Raw genomic sequence first — 17,328 nt, forward strand, 5'->3', positions numbered from 1 at the left:
TGTAACAGGGTCCCCAGCGGGACCCGCCGTCACACCCGAGCTGCCGGTCCCCCGGCGGCTGCTGATGCTTTCCCCTCCGGGCCGGCTGGGGACGGAGGACAGGGGGGCGTCCCGCTCTCCCCCCTCCCCAGCCGCCCCCGGGGGGGGGCTCCCCCAGCGCCCACCGGTCCCGGCGACGGGGCAGCGGGACGGGGGGACGGCCCGGCCACCGGGGGGAGCCGCCCGGCCCCGCCGCAAACAATAGCGGCCCCGGCGCGGGGCGGTGCGGAGCGGGGCGGGCCGGGGGCCGCCGCCCGCCCCCCCGCCGCCGCCGCCCGCCCTCTCCCCGCCCCCCGCGCCAGAGGCACCGCCGCCGCCGCAGCCGGGTCCATGCCCGCTGGAGCCCCCGCCTGCCGCCGCCCGCAGCCCCGGCATGGACGTTAGGTTTTACCCCTCCGCCCCCACCGCCGTGGGGTCCCTGCCCGGCGCCGACCCCACTTGCCTCGGGCCGCTGGATTATTATCACTGCAACAAGGTACGGGGGGGGGGCGGCGGTGCCTGGGGCTGGGGGGGGCTGCCCGGGGGGGTTCTGCTCGGCGCGTCCCGCAACTTCGCGGTGTTGGGGTGGGGGGCGGCAGCGCTGGCAGCGCCGGGCTTCTGCGGGAGGGAATTTTGAAAGTGGCCTGGAAGCGGAGCGGGGAGAGCCGTCGGGGCGCCGGGCCGGCCGGCCGGCTGCGCTGGCCGGGGAGGGGGGGGGGGCGCTGCCCGGCGGGGCGGGCTGTAGCGGCAGCGGGGCTCGGGGGGGAACGCGGCTCGGAGGGGTCGCGGCTCGGGGGGGCCTGGCTGTTCCTGTGCTCCCTTTCGAGCCCTGGGTTTATTTCATGTTTTCCCTACGGGAGCGTTTGGGCCGGAGCGCTGTTCGGGGGGGTGGGGGGTGCTGCTGTGGCTGGTGTCGCGCACTTTGCTGGGGCTGTTTGCGGTTGTTTTGCACCGTGTTCGCAAAGCTGCGGCGCCGCCGGCACGTCCCGGGCGGGGGGCTGCGGCTCCGGCCCCGGCGCTGATGCTCCCGCGCGGCCGCCAGCCACGCTCGCGGGGCGCCCGCCCCCAGCCCCCGGCGCGGCGGGAGAGCCCCCTAACCCACATTTCCCCCGCTCGCCGCAGCTGCAAGGCGAAGCACCCCGTTCTTGTAACGGGAGAGGGATCGCAGCGGGATATCTGAGAGCGCCCGAAGTGCTGTAGACAATTTCCTTCACCCTGGAGAAGGAGCGAAGGGGCGGGGTGCGGGTTGCCGGGTGCGGGGTGCTGTGCTCCGGGGTGAGGAGCTCTCTGCGGGGCTCGCCTGCCTGGCCAGCGGGTAAATACCCCCGATCCCCCAGCACAAAGCCGTAGGAAGCAGACCCGCTTGCAGGGAGGGAGCATCGCCACGATAAGCTCCGAGACATAACCCTGGCTGCGTCCTCCCGGGCCAAATTCGGGTAATTGCGTTGAAAAAAGTTAATAAAGGGAAGAACCACTCCCCTGCGTTGGGACTGCAGCTCGGGGTGCCCCCGGCTCATCTTGCTGTTGTGGTACTTCGGTATCAAACTCTTTAGAAACAAGCAGCGGGAAACCGGTGTGGCTTCCCAGGTGCAGCAAATTAATCGTTACATATCAGTGTATGAATCTAACTGTTCTCTGCCATTTGGGTTATTTATCTCTTTTTATTAAGTTGTAGCAAACCAAATGGTTCTCATTTGTTTGGAGATGCCTGATCGTGCCGAAAGGAAGCAACTTGAATTGATTTCTTCTGTATCCACCTACTGCTAGTTTCAAATTGTTGTATTATCGTTGCCGTTGCTCTTCAAATGCTAAATATGCTCTTAAAATACTAACAAGAGCCGGGTCACCTGGGAGCAGGTCATCCGTGCTGCCGAAACGTCAGCCGATGAAGTGTGCAAAAGCTGGAAGTCTGGGACTGTGTGAGCGTGTGCTGCTGGGAACTGCAGCAACCCCCAGATCCTGCGGGCTTTAGGAACTCGATGTTACCAAGAAGTTGTTAGATGCGAACACCATTTAGTTTGCCTTCCAGTTTTCCAGGCAGGCGGTGGTGCTGCCATGCCGCAGGCCCTTGCTGTGGGGTGCCCGGACCCCGCGTCCCCCCAGCAGCGCCCACCCAGCGTTGGGGCGCGTGGGGCCCCACGTCGTCAGCTCATCCGTGGCCTGAATCCCTGAGATTAGTCCCGGATTAGGCAGTCGCAACTGATCCGCGGGTCCTTGCTGTCGCACGGCACTGCGGATGGGGAGGCTGGAGGAGATCGCTGCTTCTGCGGCCCCAGTGAGCCCGGCCCGGGAGAAGGCGCTGGTGCTGGCCGGGCTGGATGGGACACTGGAGAGGAGCACCCAGGTACTGACCACTGCCACCAGATGCTGCTGTTGTCGCTGCTACGGGGGAGCGGGAAGAAGAAAGGAAGTGACTTACCCTATTCTGATATTCAGGGCTCTTTCTTTTTTCTTTCTTTTTTTTTCTTTCTTCTTTTCTTTTCCGATTTATCGAATGCCATTTGCTTATGCACAGCAGTGCATGTTTGTCTGTGGGATGAGGCCGCTGGAAGGAAGCCAGAGATGAAATGGGTTGACTTTGTTTTCCCAGCCGAACACTGGTATAACGGTTGTAACTTCAGCATCAAACCGTGGCCCAGTGTCGCCTGTTGCCTTTGCTGCGCTGAGCCTCCCTGGACGTGTGGGGTGGCTGCGGGTCGCCACCAGTGCTGGTATCCTGCACTTCTCAGAGCCACACGGGACCCTCTGGGAAACTCCAAAACCTGACACCAGTCCCAGACCTATCGCTCCTGCCTGGTGCTGGCGGCTCAGCTCAGAGTCAGGCTAGGGCAGCGTCTGCCTCAAAACATGGCCAGTTTAAAAAGCTGCAGAGGAGGGTAGGGTGGACTGGAAAAATCAGCAGTTCTCTCTCTATGGTATGCAGGTATCCCAGGTGAAGTCAGTCTCTAGGAAGGACCTGGGCAAGGTGCGCTTACAGGCTCTTTGCTTTTCTGCTTTGCCAAGTTTATGGAGGGGCTTTAAAGCCCTTTGATTTAAAGGGTTTATTTTCTTCAGTTCTGCTTCCCCCCCCCCCCCCCAAAGGGCTGCTTAATTTTATTTATTGGGGGGGGGGGGGGGGGGGGGCAGAGAAGCCGGCGAAAGGGTGTGTGGTGTCACTGGATAAAACTAACTTGCCGAGAGCACAGCACAGCTCTCTGCCTGCACACCCATCACCAGCAAGCTTGCCAGGTAGATGTGCTCTAGCCCAAAGCATGCTGAAATGTCAGTGTAATAGTTTGTGTGCTTACCAAACATGGTATCATTACCTTGAGGTCTCCGATCTCGTCTGCATGCTGCTGTAAGCCACATTTTCTCTTTGCAGCTAAAGAGGTGCCTATTGCCTATCAGCATTTCCATTTTTAAATGGACAAGGGATGTTTAGAGGGATAATGAAACAGGAGTGTATGTTCAGCCGAGGCCTCCCCAGAAGGGGGGCATTTGCACCATTCCTTTAACTTCTTTCAGAGCATTCCTGTTCCTCCTCTAAGGGCTGGCCACCAAGAGGGGACGGGGGGGGGGGGAGTGAGGAGCTGGACACCCATGGGTGGAGAACAGGGTCTCTCGTGCCCCAGCAGACAGGGTGAGGACGAATCTTCCCTTCTGCTGACTGTGTTTGACAGAGTCTTTATGCACTGGGCACGCTGGTGACACCGGAGAGGGGAAAAAGGGCTCCCCAGATAAACCAGCCCCCATCACGGGTGGTCCCGTGTGGAGCAGCTTGCTGTGGCAGCTGGAAGCAGAGCAAACCCCAAACTTCCCAGTGCCCGGGGAGCTGCTGCTCACACCTTGGAGGACTGATGTTCCTTGGCAGGGTTTTTGGGGTTGCAATGGGCTTGGCCCAATGTGTAGGGGCGATAAGAAGCACCGCCTTCCCGGAGCCACCCCAAAGCCTCCCTAGGGCAAGCTGTCACAAGCATTTCCCATGTGCTGGCCCCTCGTCTCCTTCCTGTGGGCTGGATCCAGGACCTGCTCCATCCTTGGGACTGCACAGAGCTGCTTGTGCATTAGGTTGTGTCTGCACAGCACCCACAGGGGACTGGCAAGGTTCAGCTGGAAGGGTTCCATCTCTGCAAGGAGCCCTTGTCCAAACTGTGACACTCGTCTCTGTCATCGGCCACCTGAGCCCTGCTGAAGGGAGCACCTACCTCCATTTCGGATTCCTCTTTTAAACCTGGGTCTAAAGCCCCTTCTTCTGTCCCCTCTGGCCTTTTCCCTGCGGCATTGGTACCTGCTGTAGACCCCCCCTCCTGCTCCCTTGCTGGGGCAGCTGAGCTTTCATGGCGTCTCGCTGTTGTGATGGTGTCTGGGGGAGAGGCAGCATGCTCCTGCACTGCGGGAGGGGTGTGCTGCTCAGTGGGTATGTTCACATCCCTCCAGTTGCTCTGTGGAAAATTTGGGGGATTTTTCCTTCTTAAACTCTGGGGAAACTCTTTGCATATGTATTTCACAATAAGTAAACCATGGAAAAAAACACAGGTTAGTAACGCAGGGGCTCGTTCTGCTCTTAGCAGAGCTTTAGCAACAGGGTCTGGTACATTAGCTGATTCACCAGCATGGAAGGATTTTTCTGGATCTTGAATTGTGTGGGTCCACAGAGTATGGGAGGCAGTTTTTCTTCTTAGCCCAGGCAACATTGTTTTTGCAAGGGAGGTGTATGGCAGGAATCCTGCCCGAGCACGGTACTGTGCGCTCTTCCATGCAGCGTATGCAGCGATGCTGTGCTGTGCGAGGAGTGATCCTGCTCTCTGCACTCCAGGGGCATCTTTAGGGAGTGAATTAACATCTCTCTATTCTTCCTGCAGAAATAAATTTAAATATAAATTCTTCTTAGTTGCTTCTGGTGTTAAGATGATCAGGCTTGGTTAGTACGATGCCTGATTTCCAGTTAGGGCAATGACTGACGGGGAGGAGGAGGAGGACCCAGCCTGGGAATACCTAACCCTTGCAGAGCAAGCGCGCTGCTGTGACACTGGGAGTGCCTGTGGTCCTTGGGGACCTCCAGCAGTTACTGGGAGATACGTGCTGGGGAGCTCTGCTAACCCTGTAGCACTTTGGTAGGATTCAACAGCACCATCAAAACTTGTCCTGGATCTTTCTAACAGGGCTCCGTGGCTTTGCATCCCCGAACATGCCCTGTGCCTTGCCTTTTAGGCTGATAAATTGACAAAAAACTACCTTGCCAATACACCACCATAAATTATGGATAATTAAAATCTACTAGTCATGAGATAAGTATTAATCTGCAACCAATGCTCTCTTCTTCTTTTAAGAACCCTTCAGAAATGGGATCTGAGCTGCTGATATGAGCCCAGGTCGATGTAGCGAATGCATTTCTGTGGAACATTCTGTTTTGTTTTGACTTTTACCATAAATTGTACATTGCAGCGATAAACACAATCCCTTTTTCATCGTTCCAGAACTGCTTTGCCATTCTGGAAGATAAAATGTATTCTTTTCCTTTCTGCTTTCTAAGCCAACTCTGTTTTGAAGTAGCATAAATCTTTCTTTGGAGATGGAGGATTTTGGATGGAGAACAAAGTCCAGCAAATTTTTAATTTGGGGCCTATTTTATTCTCGTTTGGCAGGCAGCTCCTGTTGATTTTCAAAGATGGATATTTTTTATTTATTTATTTGTTTGTTTATTTATTTATTTATTTAGGCCCTGAATATGGGCAAGGGCTTCCACGGAAAAGTGTTTGAGCTACTCCATGGGACAACCCTGCATTTTCCAGAGCGATCTTTGGTGGGTTGCATGGCAGAAAGCATTTGAAGCTACATTTTGCCTTGGGCTTTAAGACAGGGATTGGGAGCTAAATAATGAATGTCTATCCATTCATAGAAATTGTTGTGTTCTCTGTATGCACAGAGGGGAGGCTTTAATCTGGTTTGTTTTGGAACAATGGGAGATATTTTGAAGACCAGTCTGACTTGTACAAAGCAGTGTGTTTGTTGGGGCTGGTTCTGAACAACCTTGTCAAGGACCTGATCCGTGGAAGTTCCTGTAGCAGAGGAGGCATCAAGAGACCAGAAATTTAGGATCAAAATCTCACAAGTTTCTCTGATTTATTTATGATGCATCATATCAATTCTAAGTGTCGTCCCTGCAGTCAGTGGTCTGAAGCCTATTGCGTGTCACACGCCGTAACCACAGGGTAAATCCATGTACATCTCTGGACTTAGACCTCTGAGCTTGCAACAAGCACCGGGATCAGTCTGTGCATCTGTAATGGAGGAAACATTCTGGTGATAAATTGTATCTTGCTTGTAGCAGCCAGAGCATCCTATAGCTTGCGCAACATGTGGCTGCTGCTCACCCGGGGTGGTGAGGAGAGCACCTGTAACCCTTGCAGGGCTTTGTCTGGGCTCTGCTTTTGTTGCTTGTAAGAATGGGCATTGCTGGCTCCTTTCCTGGTGATTGATGTCACTGTCGTCGCATTTCTGCTGCATTTGAAGAAAAAGCTCTATTGCATTCTGCCTTCACTTTGCATCTCTCTGCTGCTGGATGCAAGGAGCAGGAGGTGAGGACCACTTGGTGCTGCGGCAGGCTGGCTGAGCAGGGGTGTGCTATGGCAGGGAGCCTTATCCCCCCAGATGCACAATTTCTCCTTATTACCTTCGTGCTCATCTCTCCTTTTCTTTAGTTTTGTTTTGGTGGTTGGTTTGGTGGGGGGTTTTTTTGGTGTTTTTTTGGGAGGTTTTTTGTTTGGGGTTTTTTTTTTTACGAAATAAGCTCTAAATGCTTTTACCGTAAGTTGGATTATATCTTTCAGTATAAATGAAGCATATAATTGTGTTTTCCTAACAGCTCTACATTAAAAATAAGTTATTGTGTTGCTAATGTGTTTTCCTTGACAATTTTCCATCCAGTGAGTGCGAGGCTTCTGTCTGAAGCTGTTGTGTACCATCTTCGCTGCAACTTCTTTATATTCTATTCTGTATTTGTAAAGTCGGGGTAAAGTGTTAGCGTGATTCCAGCTTTGATACCATTAATTCCAAATTGGAGGTTTGAGCTTTAATGTTCCACTTCTGTGATTTTTACACACACATTTTCATGTAATTAAAGCTTATACTTGGAGATGTGCAGTTCAGCTGCAGGGGGGAGAAATTTCACAGCAAAACTTACTGAAACAAGCACGAATCAAACCACTATAGAAAAAAAAGTGATTGAAAGCAGTGTTAAATTGTCTGGTTTTGCACTTATATGACCAGATTTAAATATTTTAATCATCTGCATCTCCCCCCTCTTTCTATTGTTTCCGTCTGGTGGTTTTGTTCGGATGGATGCCATTTCTTCTTTGAAAAATGGCATTGGCTGCTGCGTCGCCTGCAGGCGAAATCTTTGCATTGTGCCACAGAATCTCTCTCCTCCGCTGTAATCTTTTGCATAGATTGGTTGACCTCTGCAGATAGAATTAAATCTTTTCCTGACAACTGTGATTTTAGTTCAGCTCTGTGGCGAATGTAACTGCGAGGCAAGTGTTAAATTAGGGCCCTGGACTAGTAGCTGTTATTATGGAAAGATTACTTGAGCGTTGGTTTGTGCTGGTTGCCACGTGCGGCTCCTGAGGAGCCTTATCTGCAGAAATCTTGGTCTAAGGAAATTTCTTGACCTCTAGTTATAGCCTGGACACAGGAGGCTGGGTTGCACGAGTGTTTAAAATGTAGATATTTTCATTGTTTTTCTGTTGGTTTGAGGACCCAGCCTCTTGCTCTAATGGTGTGTGTGGGGGGGGATTTCCCGTGTGTTTCTAAAAAAACTCATAATTTAGCAAGAGCTAGAAAAGGGAGGTGGCAGGATGGTGGCCTATTCCCAAGCGGAGTGGGTAGTAAGTCTCGCTGCAGCTCTGCCCTGAGCCTCTCCTGCCCACTCCTGATGTGCATCTTGGTCTCTGTGCAGCTGGAACTGCCAGCCCGGCTCCAGAACGGGCAGCCCTGGCACCGGGATGCTTGGGAGATGGAGGGGCGAGCACCAGGCGTGCTGGCACGTGCCACCCTCGCCTCTGGTGATGTACCACCATCCTCTCTGTCACCCAGGTTGTATTTTACCCTGAGACTGGGCTGCCCATGCCCCGCTGATCCTGTTCCACCCTGGCAGTGGTGTGGAGCTCTCTTTTTATCAGATTAGCTGGATCACATTAGCGGGTTTTTCTTCCCACAAAACCTACCGATGACTCAGAGTTTCCATTCCCGTCTGGACTCATCAGGGAGGCTCCATCCCCTTTCTCCCTGGCTGTCTGCCTGTGCGCCATGCTCCTCCTCTCAGCTTTAGAGAAAACCGTTGTCTTCCTCTTCATCTTCCCCTTAATCTCCTCCTGTTCTGCTTGCAGGGTGGAGCCTGTGCTTGCCTGTGGTCAGGGTTGGGAGATAAGGGCTGTGTTGTGGCTCTGCCATTCATCCTCTGCGTGAACTGCCCTAGGTCTCTGTCTCCAGCAGCAGCAGGTCATTTTGGGGTACACCAGGCACTTGGGAATTATTTGTATGAATAATTTGAGCCAGCCTGAGTGCTGAGCATCCATTGCAGGAGACCTGGGTCTGTGGAGAGGTGCAAGCAACCTGAGGCACCCCAAAAGACACCTCTCTTATAACAATGTGGATCTCCACGTTTATACCTATGAAAGTTTCACCCTTCCAGCCTGATGCGATTTACTCTCTGAGCATCTCCTCCCTCTCCCTGGGGAGGTGGTAGAGCTGTCTGGCTCTTAGGAGTTGTTAAGCCATTTGAAAACCCTCAGATGCCACTGTTTTAATGTGACTGATGGGAGGAGACAGGGCAGGTGGTGTAAGGGAGAGCTTGGCCTGGCGTGGTGCTGGTCTCACAGCAGCTTGCTGTCCACGTGGGGGGCTGGTGGGGGCCTTGGTCCCGCTCCTAGCAGTGTGCAGGATGAGCTCCTTCCTCCCCCAGAAGCTGATCCCTGGGTCAGTGATGAGCTGTTCCATTCCTCCTCTGCCATTACCTTTCCTTTGTGGTACAGGGAGGAGGGTGCTGCCAGCACCCTGGGGACCCTACAGCTGCAGGACAGCATGGGGCTGCTGCACCCACCACCGTGTTCCTGGGCTCCGGCTCTCTCTGGCGGGAGCTCTCTGGCTCTCTCTTACTAGCTCCGGATTCAAAGACATTTTGTTTCATCGCTTAAGAGTTACTGAATCCTAAAATAAAGGCATTTTATTTTTTTCCCCCCTCTGTCAAAAAAGAACAGTTTAGATCCATTCCATGATCCTGATTCTTCATGGGTGCTGCTTTGAGCAGTGGGTTTGTAGACCATGAGCATCTCAGCACAGCGTGCCTGCTGTGGAAGAATGATGTGTTTTTAAGGAATTAGAGTGCTAGTCCCTAGTGTAGAAAGAGGGGCAGTGTGCCCTGGACTCCTTAGCAAAAAGGAAAGAAACTTTGACAGTGAGGAAATAAAATTTATGAAAACTTTAGAGAAAGTTTTATATGGAAACACTTAATTGAATCATCTTGGTTTGTCCCAGCTTAGGCAATGGGCGCAAAAAAAGCATTTGGGTGCCATCTGAAAAAGAAAAAATAGAAATATGGTGGGGGAAACATGAACCACAGAAGCTGGGGCTTGTAGCACTGGGAAATACGTGTTTCCCCGATAGGATCCTGCTCTGTTTGTCCGTGTTAAACCCAGGAAGGCAACTTTCCCCCTGATGTGTTATCTTGTCTCTAAATAGCATTCAAAGGAGAAGGATGTTCTGTTAAAAATATCAAACTTTTGGGAATGGCTGGCAGACTTTACCACTGATAAGCATTGTTGATTGAAGATCAAACAGCCCTTGAAGAAAAACCTTCCAACAAACGCCATGGATCTAACCCTGCAGCCAGACAGTGAGGTCACGCGGGCTTCAATCTGTGTATATTTAGGAACCTGCACTGGAGTTATGGTCTGGTCTCCTCTACCCCAGACAGATGTTGGCGACATGGTAGTTTTAAACCTGATAAATCTGTTAGAGCTGAGAACAACATTTATTAGATGCCAAGAAAACCAGTCATGTTTTCGTTATTCAGTGGTAGTTGTGGTTTGGGTGTTTGGTATTTTTCCACCCCCCCTTAAGATAAAGAGTCTGCCTAGGAGGAAAGGCTGCAGGTCATAAAGTGAACTGAAGACTAGTGGCGTGTGCTTTTTAATGAATTGCCAACCTGCGTCTCTGTGTCGAGGTGGCAAATTAATTGTGGGTGGCCATCTGTTTGCAAACCAGATAGTTCTGTCATGGCTGTGCCAAGCGGTACATGTGGAGTATTTAACTATTTGATTTAAATCAGATCGGAGTGTAGGTTTTTTGCAAGCTATATTGAATCAGTATTTCCACTTAAGAGTTGGGCTTTGAAAAGGAGAAAAACTTTGCTGAAATGGTCTTTCAAGCTTTGTAAACTTGCGGCACTGTAAGTGACGTGGTCGGCATGTAGTGGCCTTTGTCTGGGGGAGACCAAACCCCGGTGGGAATAGCAACGCGTAACTTCAGCCGTCTGTGGCAGCAGGGTACCAAATTTGAGTGAGAATGCAAAAGAAACAAATACGTGTTTAAAATCATAAAATAGCTTAGGCTGGAAGGGACTTCTGGAAGTGTGTTTCAGATAATTCCAATAGCACCCTCTGGGACTGAGATGGCAGGAGGGAAAAACATCAGTATACAGCCTGCACCAGCTATAGGCTGTGGAGTTTCTGCTCTAATACGATGAGGCTCTTGGTGGTGATGGCTGCAATCAAATGCTAAATAGGAAGTTTGTAGCAAGAAGGGCCTTAGAGTTAATAATACGTGAAATGCCTCATTCCTTGGAAAACAGGCGCTATTGACTGAGATTTAGAAACACATCCTGTAGGAGCAGGGATCCAGATTGCAGGCTCCAGAGCTGGCTCTGGCATCCTTTCCCTGCATGTGTTACTATTCCTGTTAGACTGCAAGGTTTCACTTGTTTTATTTTTTGCCTGGAAAGGTCACAGTGTGTAAGTTTGAGAGGAAAATAGTGAAGAGCTGGGAACAAGGGCAGCCTCGTACAAAATTATCATCCACTTCTCCCACCCTTGCACTTTCCCGTGCCTAGCGTGGCAGTGGGATGCCACCCCACGATGCAGCTTCCCCGCTCCGAGGCTGCGGGCTCTGCTGGAGCCACATTAAGTCCCTTTCTATGTCCAGCTGTGCTGACAACCTGTTCTCGTTTTGATGTTGATAATGTCTAAGGGCAAACTTCCTGAATGTGAGGTGCTGCACACCAAACCTGTGTGACTGAGAAGAGCGTACCCCATTTCAAGTATAACTGCTGGCTCCTCTGCAAGCTCCCAGAGCAGAGACTGAGTGCTGAACTTCAGGGGATACAGGCAGGATCTAAATATAAAGATGAGGTAGTTGTTAACAAAGCAGGATCCTTGTATCACAGGCAAATCCAAGTTTGTCATGGAAACTTTTTAGAGTTGAGTTTGATTAACTTTGTCTTGCTATCCAGAGCTGTCCTCCACAAGCTGTGTGTGAAGCTGTAGATGTGGTTCCCTTTTGCTGGAAAGCGCTGCTCTGTGTCGGGGAAATGTGGATTTCAACATCCTGTCGCCTCGTGCAGTTGTCTTACGATGTTCCGAAGCTTGACTGGGGCTTTTCATTTGCCGCCAGAGCTGGAAATCTTGAGTAGCTGAGAGGCAGGAAGAACATGCTGTTGGATCTGGAGCTTTAGCTTGTGTCACTGTCATCGTGCCATGAGCACAAGGATGGTGCCAGCTTGGAAGGGATCCTCTGCTTGGCAAAAAAAGGTCTCGAGGCTGCCTCCTTGCTTAGCACCGTTACAGCGGGAAGGCTGTGGGACCCGGAGGTTTCTGAAGAGCTGGTGTGCCTTTTCCCATCACTAGGTCATCAGGCTGGAGCGCCGAGGGACCAGATGTTCTCAGATGCTGTGACATAGGGCCGGTGGTTGTTGTCCTGCTCTGGGAGTGTCAGCATACGCATCGCAGCTGCTCCCGGTGGCAGTGTGGCACGTACAGCAGGACGGGGGCTACCTGGGCCACATGGAACTGGTGGCCCCATCCCTTTGGCCAGAGCTGGAGCCACTAGAGAGACCAAGGGGCAGATCCAGCCACCTTTGGGGTTTCAGATGTATTTCTTAGGGGATAAATGAAACCTCCGATACTGCTAACCCAGCAGCATCCAGACTGAATTGACTTAGAAGTTACAACGTGAAGTTTGTGTGATTGAGCGTTTCTGAGCACGACGCCTGTCGGTGCTTTGCCTGGCGCAGCAGCAGAGCCAGGCTCGGCGGGGCTGGGTAGCCAACACATCAGTGCCTTGGGTCCCTGCCCAGGCATCGCTGAGCTCTGCAATTAGCATCCACAGGGCCAGAGGCGGCTCGGCAGGAGCTGCTCAGACCTCACAGCTTGGAGCCCTGTGTGAGACGGCTTTCGCTTCGCCCTGTTGGAGTGTTGCAGGCTTGACTGGAGTGTCTTAATAAAGCAGAAAGCTTAGTCCGATGGGGTTGGGAAGGGGGTGAAAGAGGAAAGCTTAATTCCCTGCTCATCTCAGCCATGATTCAAGTCTCATTTCCCCTTGCGAAGGTTTCCCCTCTTCTTCCCTGCTGTCCAAGTGTTGCTTCTGTTGCATTTGTTATTTATTTTCTTTTTAGCCTGGGGGCTGCTGCGAGAGGTGTCTCTTTGCTCTGCCGGCTGTTCCTGATGCTTCATTTTCCTTGCTAATACCAATTGTTTCTGCCAAAATCATTTGGTGGTGTTATGTAAACCTAGAATCGCGCACTAACGCTCTGATCTGGGTGCTCCTAAACACACTGGATTGGATTCGCCCCCGCGCTGACTCTGGTGCCGTCAGGCGCATTGCACTGGGGCTCCCCTTGGCTCAGCAGCCACCGGGGGTGGGATGCCACCGGCCACGACACCCACAGCCATCTGAGCCTGCATTGCCATTGTCGCTGGTAGTTTTAGTGGGAGGCATGAAAACACCTTGTGAGTCACTCGGGGCTGGGATTTAAGCTGTTTCTAGAGCCTGGTACCTGCAGAGCAAAGCTTGGTTTTTGGCACTGGGGTCTGTGTTTCTGCTGTTGGGTTTGCAGCAGCGTTGGTGGATGCTACGTGTGTGGTTCCATGCTGTCACCAAGAAGTGGCTTGCTGCATCTCCGCCCCATCGCTGCCCACGGCGCCGGGAAAGCCTGCCTGTGCGGTCTCTGCGCTCGCCGCCAGCCACCCAATGGGATCTGAGCTCCTGGAGCATCTTCACGGAGATGCTGTGTTCCTGCAGAGGCTGCTGGATGGGCATCTCTTCCGCTGTGCCAAATAGCGTGGGCCCTCCTCTGGTGTACGTGCTCTCTTGGTGGCAACCGGTTGTTTACCAGAAAGTGATATTAGTGAAGATCTTAATGAATTTTCAACGTGATTTGGCAGCCAGAATTATTTTTAAAGAAACAAAAACCAAGAGAGATCTTCCACTGCTGTGTGCCCAACCTCTTCTCCATATATTCCACTGTTTTTGAGAGATTAAAAAGGGATTAAGTTCTGCTGAGCTGGTAGTTGATGCTGATGAATGTTTGGAAGGGATTAGGGTAAATCCATTCCTCCTTCTGATTTAGCTCAAGATTTGAATTCATTGATAAAACTTGCCCAGATCACGTCTTGGAAACCTCCTCTGAGCTGGTGAATCTGCAGAGGTGCAAATGAAGGCAGAACTTGTTTCTGGAGCAGAAAGGCTAATAAGTTAACCTTTATAAGGTTGATGAATACTTAAGGTAACTGCACATCTATTACTGTGGCAGGTTCCGATTAATCCGTGCTGCCACAGAATTAAAGGGTGCCCAGAGTGGCTCCTCGGCTGGGGAAAACTGCAGCATGGCTGTGAGATGCCCCGCAACAACCGACCTGCATGTGCGAGATGCTGTGTTTATGTGTTACTTGAGATTCAGCTAAAAAATGCCACCTGCCAACCTCAGGATGAAGCGCAGTGGGTGCAGCTATGCATTGGCGTTTAGGGGCTAGATCCAGCCCAAGCTGTGCTGGTGTCCTGGCTGCTGTTTTCTGTGGTGCGTTGCAGAGGGACTGGAGGTTGAAGAGGATGTGCTTGGCAGCCTCCAGCAGCGGTTGGACTTTCTGGTGTATCTGCGTGCATCCTACAGCAGAAGCATGGGGACAGCGGGACTCCAGAGCGTGCTCCTACAAGGTACCCCAGCACCAAACAGGTTGCCTTCAGAGGGGCATTTCTGAATTACTGAAAAAAACCCTGCGATGTTGCCGTTTGGGCTGAGGAGCGGTGCTGTGACTCACAGCAGCAATATGTAGTGCCCTGTGCTGGGCATCCTGCTGGGGCTGCAGGAGGGAGCACAGCTCGGCAGCAATTCCAAGGACATATCAGCACAAGGCTCAGCAACAGCACCGAGCAACTGTCCTGGTAGTGGGAGAAACTATAATAGCCTTCACTACTTCTTTGTGGTGCGTATAGTCAAATTAAATTCTTGAGGACCAAAAAGACCTGCTGGGAGCACAGGGGGTGCGTCAGTGGAGCCTCCACCCCAGAAGAACTTTATAAGCTAGGGCAGCACACAGCAGGGTATTTGCTGCTGGAGATCTGTCCTGCCTGTGGCATCCATGGGACACAATGAGGCAGAGAGAGGAGCAAGCTTTGTGCAAAGCAGATTTGTCGGGTTTGGCTTTTGGAGAAGAGCTCACGCCTCCCACTCTGTTCAGAGCCCTTACCCTGGGACTGCCCGTGCCGGCGGGCTGCAGAGTGGCTCAGCTGTCTCCGGATTTCGTGCTGCCTGCAAACCTGGGCCCACCTCGGCTCTGAGTTTCCCTGCAAAGAAATAACTACCAGAGTAGGAACAGTGGCAGCTTTGGGGTGCTTCAGGCGTGGTGAGCCTGTAAAGTGGCAGGTATCTTCATGCTGCTTAGCAAAGATGACATTTAGAAATCACATGGATGCATGTAAAGATGCATATAGACCTTTTTGCCCAAAGGGATCAAATATGCTTCTGCAAAGCCTGTTGCGGAAGCCTGGGGAACCTCAGAGCATGGTGGACCCAACTTACAAATTCACAGTGATCGCAGAGTAAATTGGTGGTAACTCTGGAGGTGCAAGAGACAGCTGGTGTGTGTCTGATACGTCTACTCACTTCAAAGCCCGTTAGGCTGCAGCTGCTGAGGGAATCCAGTGAAAGTTGGCTGCTGCTGCAGAGCTCTTTGCTCTCTGTAATTTGATGACTTGTATGTCTCATGAAAGAGGTGCTGTTAACGCCACACCAGCCAGGTGCACTTATCCCGAGTGTGATCTGAAGTTCCAGGCTCTGTAAAATAGGACTGAAGTCAGAGATGGTCTTAACAAGTAGGATCGTGGCATGGCAGATACAAGGATCAGGCTTGCTCCCCGTGGAGCAAATCTGCTGCTCCCGAGTTGCTTTGGACTTCCACAGCTAGGACAGAAAACACAGACCCCTCCCGATCATTATAGATGCTGGTGGGATGGGTATGAAAACCGAAGCCCAGTGGTAAGTCACAGACAATGAGGAATACTTTCAAAATTATTTGTGTAGGAATAATTCAGAAATAACTTTTTTTTTTGAAGTGCGTCATTGGAATATACACTCTTCTAGAAAGCAGAGGGAAAGAGAACTTAAAATTGAATATATTAACAGAGCTTTCTTAACTGTCATTAAGCAAAAGGATTTTGAGGGAAGTGTTTTCCAGTCTCTATCATCTTGCTGCACAAGCTGGTGTTTGCCAATGAGTTTGTCTCCTCCAAGAAGAGCAAATAATAAAGTTAAATTCACCATATGGTGGAGGAGAATATTTGGTATCCATTTTTTGTGATGATGGTAGTTTGTTTAAAATGAAGTTACCTTTGTATTTGCTTAGCTTAACTCTAAACAGGGAAATAACGGCTTTTGTAACGCCTCTGTCAGAGGAATATTGTTTTAAAGCACTTCGGGGTTACATTAGTTGAGTGCAAAATGAATTTCTCCTCTGGAGCAAATAAACCCCAGTGGGGCTGAATGCTGGGAGCTGACAGCTTGATGTGGGGATGTGCATCACAGACAGGTCTCCGGGGGCTGGTTCTTGATGTAATTCTTCATGCGCCTTCTCTTCCCTCCTCCCTTCACTCACCTCAATGAAGCAGCATCTCACCCCAGCAAACTGGTTAAAGCACGTACATCTGAAACTGGAAGGCAGTGGAGGGGGCGGGGCAGCAGTGCTAACCAGAGGTGGAGGGAGCTGAAAAAAGTTTAAAATGTTTTCAACATAGCATCCCCATGTGTCAGTAGATGAGTACTGGTGAAATATCTTTTATTTTCTGATCTGAACACCAACTTATATTTGCAGTTTGGGAGTTTTCTCGGGTTTCTTTTTTTTTTTTTTTCCCCTAAATATATCAAAGTCTGACAGCATAGCATGGGATGCAGTAGGGAAGCGCTCCCTGTGGATGCTGTGCATGTGTCAGTAATTGGATAAACAGCTCTTGGGTGTGCGAGGTGGCTTGCACAAACAGCAGCCCCTCTGCACACACAGCCTGGGTGCAAAAGGCTTCTGTGCACCCACATCCGAGCTGCGTCCAGGAACCGGCTCACCAGAACTGCAGATGCATGCGTAGAAAGTGAGCTGAGGCCTCTGAAAACTTGGCACAGGTTGGTTTTCAAGCAGTATCCAATGATGTAATATAGTAAGTATTAGGAGAACAACATCTGGTAGCTCTGCTGTCTGTGTGCCCACTGCAAACAATTTTTCAGACCTGTGTAAATGTTCAGTTTAGTCACATAACAGTGTGGTAAGAGACTCATGCAGTTAAGGCCACCTGTTTGCCTCTTTTGCGTAAATAATGAGGATGTTTTTTGGTTTTTTTTGGTTGGTTTTGTTCCCGATGCAATAAGCGACACTTTAAAAGCAGCTAAATGAATTAGAAAGAGAAGTCAAGATCTCTTTGTGCAAAGGTGTCAATGTTTTTATTTTAAGCTTAGTGTTGCAGTTAGTTCATTATCTACAAATTGTAAAATGCAGGTGGGGATGACTTGGATATCCTGCTGGAAGATTAATTCTCGACTGTGGATGGGAGGTGTTTTCTGTGAAGGGTTGCATGTGATGTGCTGCTCATGCAGGTCGGGGCTCTGGAGCTCCTGGTTTGCAGCCCCCCTGGACACAGGTTTCCAGTGGCAATGTGGCAATGCCCCTTCTCTGTCCAAAAGTGAAACAAAGCTCATAGCTGGTGTGAAACCACAAAGCTATGCGTGGTAAAAGTGCTGTGCAAGATCCAGTCCTTGCATATGTGGCAAGGCTGTGCCCATAGGATGCAAACCTCCCT

At 51.1% G+C, this 17,328-nt stretch overlaps 1 protein-coding gene across 4 annotated transcripts in view; it reads left to right on the forward strand.

Moving 5' to 3' along the window:
- Nucleotides 1-323: 323 nt before the first annotated feature.
- Nucleotides 324-17,328, forward strand: part of TOX2 (TOX high mobility group box family member 2) — a 150,657-nt gene continuing 133,652 nt past the window's right edge. Inside the window, exon 1 of one of the 4 annotated variants that reach the window (XM_055813953.1) lies at nt 324-514. In XM_055813953.1, coding sequence (XP_055669928.1) covers nt 413-514 — 102 coding nt within the window. In that variant the 5' untranslated portion in view covers nt 324-412. Of the gene's footprint in view, nt 515-1,362; nt 2,363-5,765; nt 6,576-12,162; nt 14,203-17,328 lie in introns of those variants that run through there. The other 3 variants (XM_027783131.2, XM_055813957.1, XM_013297540.3) reach the window with 3 other exon arrangements.

This window comes from Falco peregrinus, chromosome 9 (genome assembly GCF_023634155.1).
Source record: "Falco peregrinus isolate bFalPer1 chromosome 9, bFalPer1.pri, whole genome shotgun sequence".
Classification (NCBI taxonomy): Eukaryota; Metazoa; Chordata; class Aves; order Falconiformes; family Falconidae; genus Falco; species Falco peregrinus.